Raw genomic sequence first — 14,930 nt, forward strand, 5'->3', positions numbered from 1 at the left:
ACTGACAACCTAGGTTAAGTTACAGAACAGATACAGAATGTACTGCTGTTCAGTACAAATGTCTGCTCATTGACTGGCGGGGGAGCGGCGGACGTCGATCCCACCCCACGAGGACGTGAAGTAAGTGATTCTAAGTTGATCTAAGATATGTCAACTTCAGCAACGCTATTCTTGTAGCTGAAGTTGCATATCTTAGATCGATACCCTCCCCCCGCCAGTGTAGACCAGGCCTAAGTCTACTGTTGAATCACCAGAGTAACCAGTGTAGATTTGTACAACATCTTGTCAGTCATTTTGTTGTGAGAATAACATATATATCTAAGTTGCATGTTATTCATATGTTATTCTCACAGCAGAATGACTGACCAAGTATTATCATTTTATCAATTACAATTGAGTAATAACACAGTAAAAGCATCCTGATTTTGTTGTTTGTTAAATCACACACATAAGGTATGTCTGTACTGCCCATGTTACAGTGCGACCATGGCAGCACTGTGACATGGGCAGGGTAGTCATGCTTTATCGCTGGAGAACTGTCCCTGCGATTTAAAAAAAAAAAAACCACCACGAACAGGACATGGTCGCTCTCTTGCCGGGAGTGTGGCTCTTGGCGATAAAGCTCTGTCTGTATTGGTGTTTTTCAGCGCTAAAACTTTTGTCGCTCAGGGGTGTGTTTTTTCACACCCCTGAACGACTAAAGTTTTAGCGCTGAAAGTGGCAGTGTAGATACAGCCTTAGTATCATGTGTTGCAAAGAGCCACAGAAGACACATTAAAGACACATTGCGGCTCGTGAGCCTCAGGATGAGTATCACTGTTTTAGATGTATAAATTTGCATTTGGTTATATTAAAATGTATTTAGTTTCAATGGGTCTAAATTACCCAGTGATCCATATCGCTCTGTACGAGTGCCCTGTCCTCATCATTATTTACCATTCCACACATCTTTGTGTCATCTGGAGATTTTATCAGTAGTGATTTTATATTTCCAGTTCATTGATGAAAATGTTGAACAGTGTCAGGCCTAGTATTGATGCCTGGGGAACTGCACTAAAATCAGACGCATTCAGTGAGGATTCCCCATTGACAACTACTTTTTGATATCTGTTAATTAGCCTGTTCTTAGTCCATTTAATGTGTTGTTTATTGATATTGTGTAGTTCTGTTTTTTAATAAGAATGCAGTATTAAGTCAAATGCCTTACAAAAGTCTAAATATACAACATCTATGCATCAGCGGTGTAGCCCTGTTAGTCTGGATCTGTAAAAGCAGCAAAGAGTCCTGTGGCACCTTATGGACTAACAGACGTATTGGAACATGAGCTTTCGTGGGTGAATACCCGCTTCGTCGGATGCATGTCAACATCTATGCAGTTATCTTTGTCAACCAACCTTGTAATCTCACCAAAAAATAAATTGGTCTAGTTTGAGAAGATCTGTTTTCTATAAAGGCATGTTGACTGGGATTAATTGTATTCCTATCCTTTAGTTCTTTATCAGCTGAATTAGTTTTTCCGTAATTTTGCACAGAATTGATGTCAGGCTAACCTGCCTATAGTTACTCAGGTCATCCTGCTTGCTCTTTTTGAATATTGGCACAACGATAGCACTGTTTCTGTCTTCTGGAATTTCTTTGGTATTCTAAGATTTATTACAAATTAACATCAGCGAGCCTGAGATCTCCTTGTAGGAGTCTTGAGTTGCAAGTTATTGAGGCCTGCTGATTTAAAAATATTTATTCATAGTAGATGTTCTCTAACATCCTCCTCAGTTACTAATGGAATGGGAACTTACTTGATCAGTATGTATGATACAAGTACATCATTCTACTTCTTTCCAATTACAGAACAGAAATACTTACGGAACAGTTTTGCATTTGTGCATCATTATTAACAATGTTACTATCTCTGTCTAATAAAGGGTCATTACCATTGCTAGGATTTCTTTTCTTTGTAATATATTTAAAAACATAGAACTTAATACTACTGTTCACCTTGCAGTTGGGAACTTGGATTATGCAAATTCTGTAAGGCAGGGACTCTCTGTATTTTGTCTTGTGCATTGCCAAGCACATTATCAATGCTCAAGAAGTAATAAAACTAATTATTATGGAGGTAGTCCTCTTAATTTTAAATATCTAGGTCATATAAAAGTGCTCTGCCACTTTGTTGCATATGTTTTTATTTTCTATGTGTGACAATATTAGACTGTGTAATACAGGTTATTTTTCTAAAACAATAAAAATTCCCTCTTTCTGCATATTTTTATTTACAAAACCATTGAAAGAATTTCTGGGGACTGTTAGCTTAAATGAGGTAAAAAATTAACAGGATGGATTTCCAAGTTAGAACTAATGGTCTGTGTCAGTGGTGTCCAACCTGAGGCCTTCAGAGCACTAAACTGTGGCTTTCAAGGGTAATTGTGTAAAGAAGAAATATTATATTGATTATGAATTGAAAATATATTTACTGAGCCATGCTCTGCAATTTTTAAACTGAACTACTTGAATCAGCCATGTTGCTATGGGGAGGCAATATGGAGCATCCTTCCCCAACTGCCTCATTATTTCTTCTGCAGCCCCATGAGCAGTTTCTGGCATGAACCAGGAGCGTTCTGAGCAGCTACTTGCTGTTCTTTCCCTGCTGCAGCTGCTCAGCAGCATCCCCAGTGGCAGTCTGTTTTATTGCAGGGGAGAGAAAAGACTGACTAGTTTCTCCGCTGCCTGCTTCCTTGCCAGGCTGTGGGAGGCCCACGGTTAGAGGCTTAGTTGGCTCTGCCTGAGCCTAGGAAAATAGTTAAAGTATTGATTGTGATCCCTTGAAAGAGGTTGGACATCAGCCTTATCCCTTGCTAGTGTTGACCTTGACATGCTAACATGTGAAAACTATAAAATGCCTTGTGTTCATCGCATGTTACCTCATGTTATTTACCACACATTAGCTTATGTGGTAAGAAAATGGTTTGATGCTTCTGAATACAATTTTTTGGTAAGTTCATCTTTTTTCTTAAAAGGGTACAGTCATGTTTAAAACCTCTATTATACTTTCATTTTAGAAGATGAAAATAAAATATCTTTCTCTAGCAGTTCTGATCTTTTCCATTTAGAAAACTGCTTTTGCTTGTTTTTTTGGTGTTGAAATTAATGGCTCTTTTTATCTTGTTCTTTGATAGTGCAGCAAAACTATTGATGATGTGACTATAGCTCTGGAATAGTATTTAACTGCTATAGAGCTAGCAGAGTCTGCAGAGATAGCAGAATCTGAAACATTTTTTATTGGCCCATTAGTAATAATGGCTATTTGGGTTTTTCTAAATGTCTTGAAGGTGTATTTTATATTTTTATATATATAATATATATTTAGAATCTCAAGGGCATTTCCCACCATATTATGACAAGCTTAAGATACTGTAGGACAAATATTCTGCCTAAACTATGGAATGTTGACTTTTAATGTATGCTTTTTATTAACTAGTCATTGTTGTAGCCTAACCATTAGTACAGTCTTATTCCCATTTGGTATGGTTGGCTATGAAAAGGATCTCAATATGATTGTCTTTTGTGTCTGCTACTCCAGTTTAAGAAAAATGACATGAGTACAGCGGGTAAGGTCCCACTTGAAATAGAATATTAAAGAATATATGCTATAGTTGAGATTTTACTGGATTATCTGGCAGTCATTAAAGAGCTAATCATATTTTTCATTCTTTGGGACCTATTTCTAATGAGTTTTACTTTGTTAACATCTGAGCTGTGCTTCCTACTTACATGAGCTATAACTAGCTGTTATAAGAAGTGCACATTTTTTAAACATATCAGAGAATTGGTATGGGAAAGGTAAGTCATGCAGCAGAACTGCAGTAGCGTAGGTAGGGGGGGAGTGGGGCAGCAGCCGCTCTCCCACTGAGCACAAGTGGCGCCTTTTAAATTTCTTGGCACCTTTTTAATTTTTACTCATCCAGCGGCGCTCCAGGTCTTCAGCGGCACTTCAGTGGCAGGCCCTTCGCTAGCTCCGGGTGTCTTCGGTGGCACTGAAGGACCCGCCGCCGAAATGCTGCTGAAGACCCATGGAGCGAGTGAAGGTCCCGCTGCCGAGGTGCTGCTGAGGATCCGAAGTGCCGCCCCATGAGTAAAAGCACCGCCGGGTGAGTAAAAGCGCTGCAGTGGATGGTGCCTTTCTTTGAGATCGCTCCCCCTGTTCCCTCCACCTGGCTACGCCACTGAGCAGAAGTATTGGGTGAGCTAGAGCCTACGGACTGAGGATTCTATTGTGAGCAGGTATTTTACATTTTGAAGAGGAGGAAAGATTTTTATGTAAATGTTAATTGTTCAAATTCAAGAAAATCTTTATCTCCTTTTGCAAGGACTTTAGTTGCTTAGCCCATTTACTCAATCTATGGTGAGGTCAGTTACTAGTGTGTGACTTGTATTTCATTTGTATGTTATCTCTCTAGATCTGTGAAGATTTTTTTTAAGAACATAAGATATTCTGGGGAATGAATAAAAGATATCTGACCATCAAAGTTCACTTTCTTTTATATTCTAACCTCACAGGATGCCATTTTTTAAAATTATTTCAGAGATTATCAAAGGGGATTTAGATATTTTTAGGTAGCATTACAAAATTTAATATATTATAATAGCTTTTACTGAAATAATATCTTTGTGTAATATTATACAGTTTATATGCAAAGATTTAGTTAATGATAGTAAACAATACCTTGTTTGGCTTGTTTAATTCTAGCTGGGCTAGAACTTAAAAGTGTTAACTTATTGTGTAATGTGGAACTTTGGTTCCTTTGGAATTATTAAGACAGAAAAATGTCAGTCTGTTTTCCTTCTGTTGCTGTATATATGCTAAGCAATGTTAATTTCTCTTAAATGCTTTATTACGGTGATGGTTGGCACTGCCATTCATTAAAGATGAAATATACAAATCAAGGGGGTTTATACTATGGATTATTTATTGAGAATTGTAAGAAATCAACAGATACTTGTCTAAAAGTTGTAAAGACGTGTATTCTTTTCCAAGTCTTGAAGTTTGTTTTTCCTGTATTAGGCAAGTACTGAATGAGTTGTATCAACTTGACAGCAACAACAGAGTTGAACATTGATTGTGTAGGAACGTGCTATCTTGCTTTTTGGATTTCTTTGAAGTGTTTTGTGTGTGAATTTAACTTTAAAAAAGCAGTAAGGGCTTACATTTACCTAATTGTGTGTATGTTCACAGATGTGTTTGTTTTACCTTTAAAAATAAACTTGTCTAAGTGCAAAATCTTGAATTCGGAAGTACATCATTACAGTTCATTTCACTTCTGGTTTATTTGAACTGTGCTCATCATTACTTCAGATCTTCAAGGGTCTGGCTCTTTTAATATAATATGCACATTGCCAAAGTCTTGATTTTATAGTACTGCTAACTCTCACTATGATCTGAATTTCCTTTAAACTGTATTTTGACTCTAAAAAACCTGACTGTAAAAATGGTGTTGTGGCATCATGTTTGTCTTTCAGTAATTTCTATATCAGCTTTACTTAGTTAAGAGGAAAGATACTGCTTCAGTAGGAGTTGAGGGTGCCCAGAACATCACTGGATCATACGTCAACATTCAGTACCATGCTTACTAGAAAAATTACTCTGACTTCAGTGAGACTTTTGCCTGCATATAATGAGTGTGGGATCGGTGCCTGCACAGTAAAGGAGCTATTCAGCACTTCAGATCAGGGGCGGCTCTAGGAATTTGGCCGCCCCAAGCACGGCGGCATGCAGCAGGGGGTGCGCTGCCGGTCGCCGGTCCCGCAGCTCCGGGGGACCTCTTGGAGACGTGTCTGCGGAGGGTGTGCTGGTCCCGTGGCTCCGGTGGAGCGTCCGCAGGCAGCCTACGGGAGGTCCACCCGAGCCGCCGGACGACCGAACCCTCCACAGTCATGCCTGTGGGAGGTCCACCCGAGCCGCGGGACCAGCGGATCCTCCGCAGTCATGCCTGCGGGAGGTCCGCTGGTCCCGCGGCTCCGGTGTACCTCCCGCAGGCATGACTGCGGAAGGTCCGCCGGAGCCGCCTGCCACCCTGCCGGCAAAATGCCGCCCCAAGCGCGCGCTTGGTGCGCTGGGGTCTGGAGCCGGCCCTGCTTCAGATGTTCTAGCTGGCCACAAAACAGCTTTTAAAATGATAATCAAAAATTAGGTACAGAGTGGCAGATATTAGCAGAAATTTGACATAGAGTGGAAGGTAAGGAACTGGGTAGGGGCAGGATTTGTGCTGGAGTTGACGTACCTTAGGTTGAGTTACCGTGGGGTCTATACCACGGGGGGTGACAGGAGAAACTCTTTCGTTGACTTACCCCCGACGAGAAGGGGTCAACTGGAGAACGATCTGGTGTCGATTTGACGGGTCTTCACTAGACCCACGAAATCGACTGCTGGTGGATAGATCTCAGAGTGTCGATCCTGGCTGTAGTGTAGATGTAGCATGAGCCACAGAAGAGTTAAATAACTTGCCCAAGGCCACACAATGCCTCATTGACAGAACAAGGATTAAAATTCTGGAGTGCCTGGCTTCAGGGCCTGTGCTCAGTGCATTACAATTAGACCATGCTTTGTCTCATTATAAACTCCCAACTGTATTGCTAATGGGCCTTAGTTCTATTGTGGGGGGAGGAAGATGGCAGAGTGGGAGAAGAAGGGGTTTCTGGCACATTCAGTACTTGGTTTTTCTGCTAAGACTAAATGGAGGTTACTGTTGAGTGGTGGTGATGTTTTTGTGTTATGGATGCATTTATGTGGAATTGGACTGAGACCACTGATTCACTTTGCATTGGCCACAGAGAGACCTAAGGCATTGTACTGGGGCTCAAAAGATCTGAGTGTGATTTCCAGCTCTTCCACAGACTTCCTGTGTCACCTCTGGAAAATCACTTTAGATCAAATCACTTTAGATCAACTTTTCAGATGTAGCTACTGTGTTTAGATAACTCCATTTATGGGTTCACAGACCTTGCTCTCATTTTCAGAAGGCTGAGCACTTATAACTGACTTAATTAAGGGCTAGAAGTATTCTGCACCTCTGAAAATGAGGACAGGATGTCCAAGTTGAGCATCCTACAAAGGGAGTCACCTGACAGTCAGAGGCCATTTTTTTAAATTTAGCTGTCAATCTGTGTGTTAGAACTGGGCAAAATGTTTTGGACAAATTATCTCCCCCCCCCCCATAGTAGTTTCAGGTTGAGAAACTATTCTCAAACTTGTCAAATTTTGACTGAATTGAATTTTGTTTTTAATGTTTTGACATGTTAAAAAAAAACCTCTTGACATTTAGTTTCAAAGTGTAATCTTGTTTTAAAATTTAATTTATTTGAAGAACCCAAAAAAGTAAATACCTGACTTTAGGCTAAGGGCTAGGAAAGATTTGAAGTCGTGCCTACTCCTATTTCAGATTCCTCCAACAATTTACATAATTCCAAGACTCATTGCTCTAATTCATAAATTATTGGCCGCCTTTTTTATTAGCCCGTTTTCCCCGAATAATCTATAATTTCAAGACCAGCCCCTTTTCCACTTGATCAGCTGAGGCATTCCTCTCCCGTCCTCTCACTCAGTTCACTTTGGTGGTTCGCCTCCGTTCCCCAACCCGCAATTCTTAGACCCCTTCCCTCCTACGGCTGAGCAGCCTCCTCCTCCTCCTCGGGGCTGCCTGCTAAGCAAATCCCCGGCCCGATGGCTCCTCTGCAAAGTTGCCCCGCGCCCCAACTCTTCTCTCTACGGCTGCTGCCCTGTACCCAAGCGCGCGCTCCGCCTTCCAGGGCCTCCTGCACCGCTGCGGTAACGAGCGGCAAAGCAGGAGCAGAGCCGGTTTGTGCCACTACACGGGGCGCGGGGAGACGCTTCAGCCTGGGCAGCAGGCACGTTCGGCGGGGGAGGCTCGTTCCTGTTGGCTGCACGGGGAAGAAGGGGGCACTAAGGACAGGGGCGGGCTCGCACACTCGGGGGCGGGGCCCAGCAAAGGGTCGGGGTGGCTCTGCGGCGGGAAGAGGCGTTAGCCGCGGCGCGGGCCGGGCTGGAGGAGGAGGGGGCTCTGGTGCAAGGACACGGTTCGAGCCCGGCGGGCCGCCATTTCCCCGGCCCGGGGGCCGGCGGGGCGGGCTGTAACGCTCTCTGCCCACCCGCCGCTTTCCCCTCCCCCGCCTGACTCCGCCCCCGCCCCTGCAGTGCCGCGGCGGCCCGCCAGGGGGCGCTGCTCCCGGCGTTCGGCGCCCTGCGCTCGGGCCGCGCAGCCCTCACGTTCCCCTCCCTCACTGCCGCCGCCGCCGCCGCCCCCCGGGGACTCCGGCCATGGCCACGAAGAAGGCGGGCTCGCGGCTGGAGACGGAGATCGAGCGGTGCCGCTCCGAGTGCCAATGGGAGCGGATCCCCGAGCTCGTCAAGCAGCTGTCGGCCAAGCTCATCGCCAACGGTGCGGGGCCGCGCTGGGCCGAGGGGTCGGCGTGGGACGGACTGAACGCGGGCGGGAGGAGAGGACGGGAAGCTGGTGGGCACCGGCGCGGCCTCGCCTGGGGGTGTGGCGCGGCGCCCGGGGCCGGCAGGTGCAGCGGGAGGGGAGCCGCGGGCGGGGCGGGGCGGAGCGGGCAGAGGGAATGAATGAGGGAAGGGGTCGGGGGTGCTTCGCTCGCGCGCTGTCGTGGGGTGGGGGGGTCCCTCGCTCGCTCGCTCCCTGCCCCGGGTGTGTGTGTGTGTGTGTGTGCGCGGGGGTCCTGCACGCGTTGACGCTGTTGTTTTCACGAGTCCTTGAGCCCTGGTTCCCGACGAGAGATTGTTGCGCGTGTTTATAGCGCTAGAGCCATGTAGATGTACAAGGAGCCGCTGCAAAGATGCGTGTCTTCTATATGCTTGTGACTATAGAGTCATGGAAGAATGGGGTTGGAAGGGACCTCAGGAGGTCATCTAGTCCAACCCCCTGCTCAAAGCAGGACCAACCCCAACTAAATCATCCCAGCCAGGGCTTTGTCAAGCCTGACCTTAAAAACCTCTAAGGAAGGAGATTCTACCACCTCCCTAGATAAACCATTCCAGTGCTTCACTACCCTACTAGTGAAATAGTTTTTCCTAATATCCAACCTAAACCTCCCCCACTGCAACTTGAGACCATTGCTGCTTGTTCTGTCACCTGCTACCACTGAGAACAGCCTAACTCCATCCTCTTTGAAACCCCCCTTCAGGTAGTTAAAGGCTGCTATCTGATTCCTCCCCCCACTCTTATCCCTTGGGTAGAAGGTGAGTTGTGGCCTCAGGAAGAAATGAAGTCTGTAGCTGTAATGAGATTAGAATGGTGGGTAGAGGACTCAGTTTATGTTTATAAGGTGTAACTGACTTTTCAAGGGAGAGCAGATATTTCTCTGTGTATAAATTAGGCAAATACACTTTGTAGTGGGAGCCCTTTTCCCAAAGCGGTGTTTGCTTGTGTTGGAAATATGACAGGCTATCTTACAGTTTGAACTGTTGGTGAGACCCATTATTTTGAATCATGAATGTTGTATTTTAAGCTGGTGTTACATCTTGTGGGATATGCAAGTTGATAATGTACATGACATTATTAAAACACTTCAGTTTATAATTCATGCAGTACTTGGACAAGTTTGGGTTATTGGTAGAAATACAGTATTTTTAATTAACTTTTGTTAAAAATTACTGAGAAATGTAACATTACACATAAGACATTTTTACATAGTATCTTGTGCAAACTATCATTCTAAGAAATATGTTGGAGTTAAGTGGTTACAAAATACAATTTAAAAATTAGAGATGAGAACTTAAGCGATGAAGAGAGAAATAATGTATCATCTGATTTAAAAATAGCCCATGAGATATCAAGACCTAGGAAAGCTGTTTCAGTTTTCAAGAGATGTAGAGACCAGGTTCCTGCACCAACAAAGATAAGATGCCTGTGTTTTGAAACAGGTGTGCATGTAGTGAACTTGGAGGGGATAGACAAATATGGTCTGTATGGTAGACTGGAGCTGTTTTGTGGAGGACTTGAAGAACGGTGATGTGGAACTTGAGGTGGCTATAGAAAAGGTAGTTAAAATAGTGAAGGTGAGCAGTGATAAAGGCATGGTTATGAGGATTTCAGTTGCTCACATAGAGAAAAAAACCCCAACAACCTCTTTCCCATCATCTGCGGGTGAACACTTTTTGCAAAACAATCACTCCATATCTGACCTCTCAGTCCTCATCCTTTAAGGAAAACTGCAAAAAAACCTTCAAAAAGATGAGCCTGGGAACTTAAATTCATAACTGTGCGGGTCACTAAAAAGGATAGACTTCACAGACACTCTGGCTTTGTGAAAGCAGCAGAGAGTCCTATGGCACCTTATAGACTAACAGCCGTATTTAAGCATGAGCTTTCGTGGGTGAAATGCTCCAATACATCTGTTAGTCTATAAGGTGCCACAGGACTCTTTGCTGCTTTTACAGATCCAGACTAACACGGCTACCCCACTGATATCTGGCTTTGTGGTCCATTAGGACAACTTGTAACACACCCAGCTACCTACTGACCCTCCATTGTCATGACTGCAGAAGTGTTAATTGTCCACTGCATTTTAAGTCCTACAACATGTGTGAACCCATGCTTAACAGTCTGTACCACACCACATTGTATTTAGTTTGAATGCTCTTATTTCCCTCTTCAGACTTGAAAAAGGGCTCTGTAAAGCTCATTAACTTGTCCCTTCCACCAACAGAAGTTGGTCCAGTCAAAGATATTATCTCACCCCCCTTGTGTGTGTCATATCCTGGGACCATCATGGCTACAACAACACTGCAAACAACAAATGTAAGGGGCAGTGTTGCAGAAGTGATGATAGGCAGCTTTGCACACCACAGGAAATATGGGAAGAGGGAGAAATTTCAGGATCAAGGATGACAGAAATACACACAGTGAAAGCACTAAGTCTGATTCAAAGGGGGAGAGAGAGAAGAAAGATGGAGTTGGATGTTGATTGTTGTTTCTCTTATTCAAGAGAAGCAATTCATTTTGAAGATATTTAAGTGACTGAACCTGATACTAAGCCATAAATTAACTAATTAAAAGATAAACACAGGTGGAAAGTGAAGGAGTCATTAAAGGTGTTAGGTCAGTGGTTCTCAAACTTCTGTACTGGTGATGACTTTCATGCAGCAAGCCTCTGAGTGCGACTCCCCCCTTACAAATTAAAAACACTTTTTTATAGATTGAACACCATTATAAATACTGGATGCAAAGCAGGGTTTGGGGTGCAGGCTGACAGCTTGTGACCCCCCATATAATAACCCCGTGGCCCCCTGAGGGGTCACGACCCCCAGTTTGAGAAACCTCTGTGTTAGGTGATGGTGATGTTCTGTTGAGTATCTTTGCAATAAAAGCAGATGTTAAAGATACAGTAAAAAGAAAGGATGGTAGGGAAAATAAAGCTTACAGGTGAACCTTATGGGACTCCATAGAGAAGGAATCATCATTAGGTGTACAGAGAGGAGTGTAATAGGAGCCTTCACAGGAGAAAAGGTAACTTGTACATGCTGCTGGGCTTTGATTGAAGATACAAACACTTTTGGGACCTGGGTTTACTAAACTCAGAATATAGGAGCTTTCTCTGTTTTGTTAATTGCCCAATCTTTAATAATCTTGTAAATGTATAGTCTGTGTGCAGCTGTAACTCTATTTTAATTAAGCTCTTGTTTTGGAATTTCTTTTGTTGCTTTAGACAACTTTTATGTGTGAAAAATTGATGTAGATAGTAGTTTGCTACTTTTTGATCTAGATTATATTTATATAAAACCATAGGTGTGTATGATGTTTATGGAGATGATTATAGGAGATGTGTTAGAGGAGGACAAAGAATCGGTTCCCATCCCTGTTGGCGTGGTGGAACTGATGGAGATAGAGAAACCTGCAGGGCCAATTACTAGAATTTGGGCGAGAGAGTTAGTTCAGGCTGATACAGGACCTTTAGAAGCAAAGTTGGAGATTAAATCTCAGGAGCCACAGGAAGAGTGAAAAGAGGAATTTAGCAGTGCAGAAGCTACTAGCAGTCTGCAGATAGGAAAAGGAAGACCCAGGATGGCATCACAGAAGGTGAAATTAAGTGTCATCATAGAGGAGGCAACTAGTGATGTAAAGAATAAAATGAGCAAAGGGGAAGAAGATATCCTCTCCTCTGTTTGTGTGCGCCCTTGATAGTAAAGAGGAAGTGCTTTTAAAAACTGTAATTGTTCAGGGACTAAAAAATGCGGTGTCACAAGTGACACAAGTAGCTAGTGCCTGGGATGTAGTAATCTCTAGGTTACAACAGAGAGAGATACAACAACCAATGAATGCAGTTCCTACTCCTCCACCCAATGTTACATTGGCATCATATAAATCAGAAGACTCAGCCCTTTTGGGTGAACACTTATTGGCATTTGGGCAATCATCAACATTGCCTAGGTCCCTAGAATTTCGTGGACCCTCTACACTGCCTTGGTATATGCTGGTATCACCTGGTGTACTAGTAACACCCTGTTGCACCTGATCTTAATGGACTGAAAAATGTCCCGCGTCAGTGTGGAAATGCCTTAAGTGTAAAATGTAAAGGTTTTATGGAAAGTTACCCTGCTCATCCAGGATTATTTCGAGAGAAAAGTTCTAATAGCTCTAATAAGAAAAATGTAAATTTGGGTAGAAGAAGTCAAAACATAAAAATTATAAATTCAAGCTCAGACAAAAGCCCAGATCCCAATCTGGAAAGACAATCCTCAGATTCTAATTCTAATTACCTATACCTGTTGTTACAAATATTAAGAGCCTAGATCTGGTAGCTAAGCAAGTAGGAATGATGGAGGATTCTTTGGTTGCAATGCATGCACAATGTGTACAAGAAACAGCAAAAGTGTTTGGCTTACCAAGGAAAGATTGGGTTAAAATCTTACAACTCACAGTGAATCGAGCTTTATAAAGTACTTTGCCACCTGAGTTTAGGGTAGGAAAGAGATTTTTTTAAAGACACAGTAGCCCTATTAAAACATAATCAACATCCGGGGCAAGCTGGAGTGGCCATCCTTTTTAACCTAAAGCAGAAACTTAATAAGTCCCCACATCAATTTCACCTCCGGTTAAGTGCAGCATGGCACAGTCACATAAAAGAGAAAACAAATGAGCCATCATACGTTAGTTTGTTGATCAATAACTCTCTTCCCCGTTTGCAGGAAAAGATTAACATGCATATAAGTAATGGAACTTCTTTAAAGGAGGCATTAGCCTTACTGGCCAAGGCATATTCTCAGGGAGGCCCTAAAATAGGTTGGCGTGAAGCCCCTGTTGCAATACTTCAGGAACCATGAGGTAATCCCACTGTGAGGATTAAGGGATTCCCAGGGTTAGGCTGCGGTGTTCCTAAATTCCCTAGGTACCAGCGTTGGCAAAATGACCCTAACCCACATCATAATACTGGCCCTTCGAGTGGGCGTGCCGCTTGACAGGGTTATGTGTTTGCACCCCATGTAGTGGCCCGGGACTGTGTTCCTTTCTTTTCAGATGTCACCCAAAACAATTCACACCTGCAGAGATCCACCTCACCACCTCCCCACAGAAATGAGGACTCAGTTGTAATAAGCTTTAAGACACTGCAGCAAATGGTTAAGGCTCAACAATGGAATATCTGGGAACTCCGAGCACGCGTGAATGAGCTAATAACAGAAGGCCAAGGCCCAGCACCCTCAAACCGTGCAGTGCTCTCCGTTGACCCATTTTCTTCTCTCCGGTGGACAGCCTCTCCTCCTCCAGAGTTGGCTGCCTCTGAAGAGACAGAAGAAAAACCCATAGATTATTTATCTGCATGCTCAACAGTTACTCGGCATAACGCCATCCAGCCCCAAGCGTAGTCATAGCCCCTTTAGGCTGGGATGCAAGCAGGAAACCCACAGTATCTGCCGTGATAGGGGGCCTCCACAGGAATTTTATTATAAATACTGGGGCAGCAATTAGGATTATCCATATCAAGGATCCTAGACCCTCTTCTCTGTCATCAGAGCGTACAAAAACACTTTCAGCTTTTGCAAGCAATCAAGTTACCACCACACTTTCTAAACCTATTAAAGTACAGATAGGTCACCTAAGAAAGGTTCATACCTTTGTGTTAATGAACTTAGGAAACCTAGTAAATTGCCTATTAGGAACTAATTTCCTATACAAACTGGAATGTGTTCTTAATTTGGTTAACCAGTTGTTGTGTCTTACTGTATAACAGGCAAAGGATAACTCACCAGTTATCATACCTGAGTGTGGCATGGTGTCTCCAGTGGGGAACTCTGAACTTGAGGGGATAATTTGAACAAAATAGTAACTAATCATGCAGACCAACCTGAGTTACAGGCTTTACTTGGCAAGTATGCGGATGCCTTTGCTAAACACAAACATAATTCTGGATGTATGGCAGTCACTATTGTTGTGGAAGAAAGGGAGATATCAGCCCCAAAACAATATCCTTACCCAAACTATCCAAACCCATACATAGGAAAGACTGTCAAGTCTTTACTGACACAGGGAGTACTACGTAAATGTACTTCCACTGCCAATTCCTCTATTTGACCTGTAAAAAACCCAAATGGTTCTTGGCATCTCACAATTAATTACAGACGCCTGAATCAGGTCACACCCACTTGTGCCTCTACAGTGGCCAAGATGCCAGATCTAATCAAGTCCTTTAATCCAGAGGCTGTGTGGTTTACTGTCCTTAACATCAGTAACAGCTTTTGGACATTACCATTGGCCCGCATTTCACAGCACTGTTTTGCATTTAGTTTCCAGGGGGGTCCAATATTCCTGGACACGTTTACCCCAGGGGTATAAAAATTCTCCAGCTTTATTCCATGCACAAATAAGGTGGGTACTGTCGCAATTTTCTAAACAAACTGTTCTGTT

The 14,930-nt window shown here is 43.4% G+C and overlaps 1 protein-coding gene across 1 annotated transcript in view; it reads left to right on the forward strand.

The window, feature by feature from the left end:
- The first annotated feature begins 8,298 nt into the window (after positions 1-8,298).
- Positions 8,299-14,930, forward strand: part of TTC7B (tetratricopeptide repeat domain 7B) — a 304,133-nt gene continuing 297,501 nt past the window's right edge. The window contains exon 1 of the mRNA XM_045016346.1: positions 8,299-8,450. Coding sequence (XP_044872281.1) covers positions 8,330-8,450 — 121 coding nt within the window. The 5' untranslated portion in view covers positions 8,299-8,329. The remainder of the gene's footprint in view (positions 8,451-14,930) is intronic.

The sequence above is a fragment of the Mauremys mutica genome, chromosome 4 (genome assembly GCF_020497125.1).
Source record: "Mauremys mutica isolate MM-2020 ecotype Southern chromosome 4, ASM2049712v1, whole genome shotgun sequence".
In the NCBI taxonomy this organism is placed as follows: Eukaryota; Metazoa; Chordata; order Testudines; family Geoemydidae; genus Mauremys; species Mauremys mutica.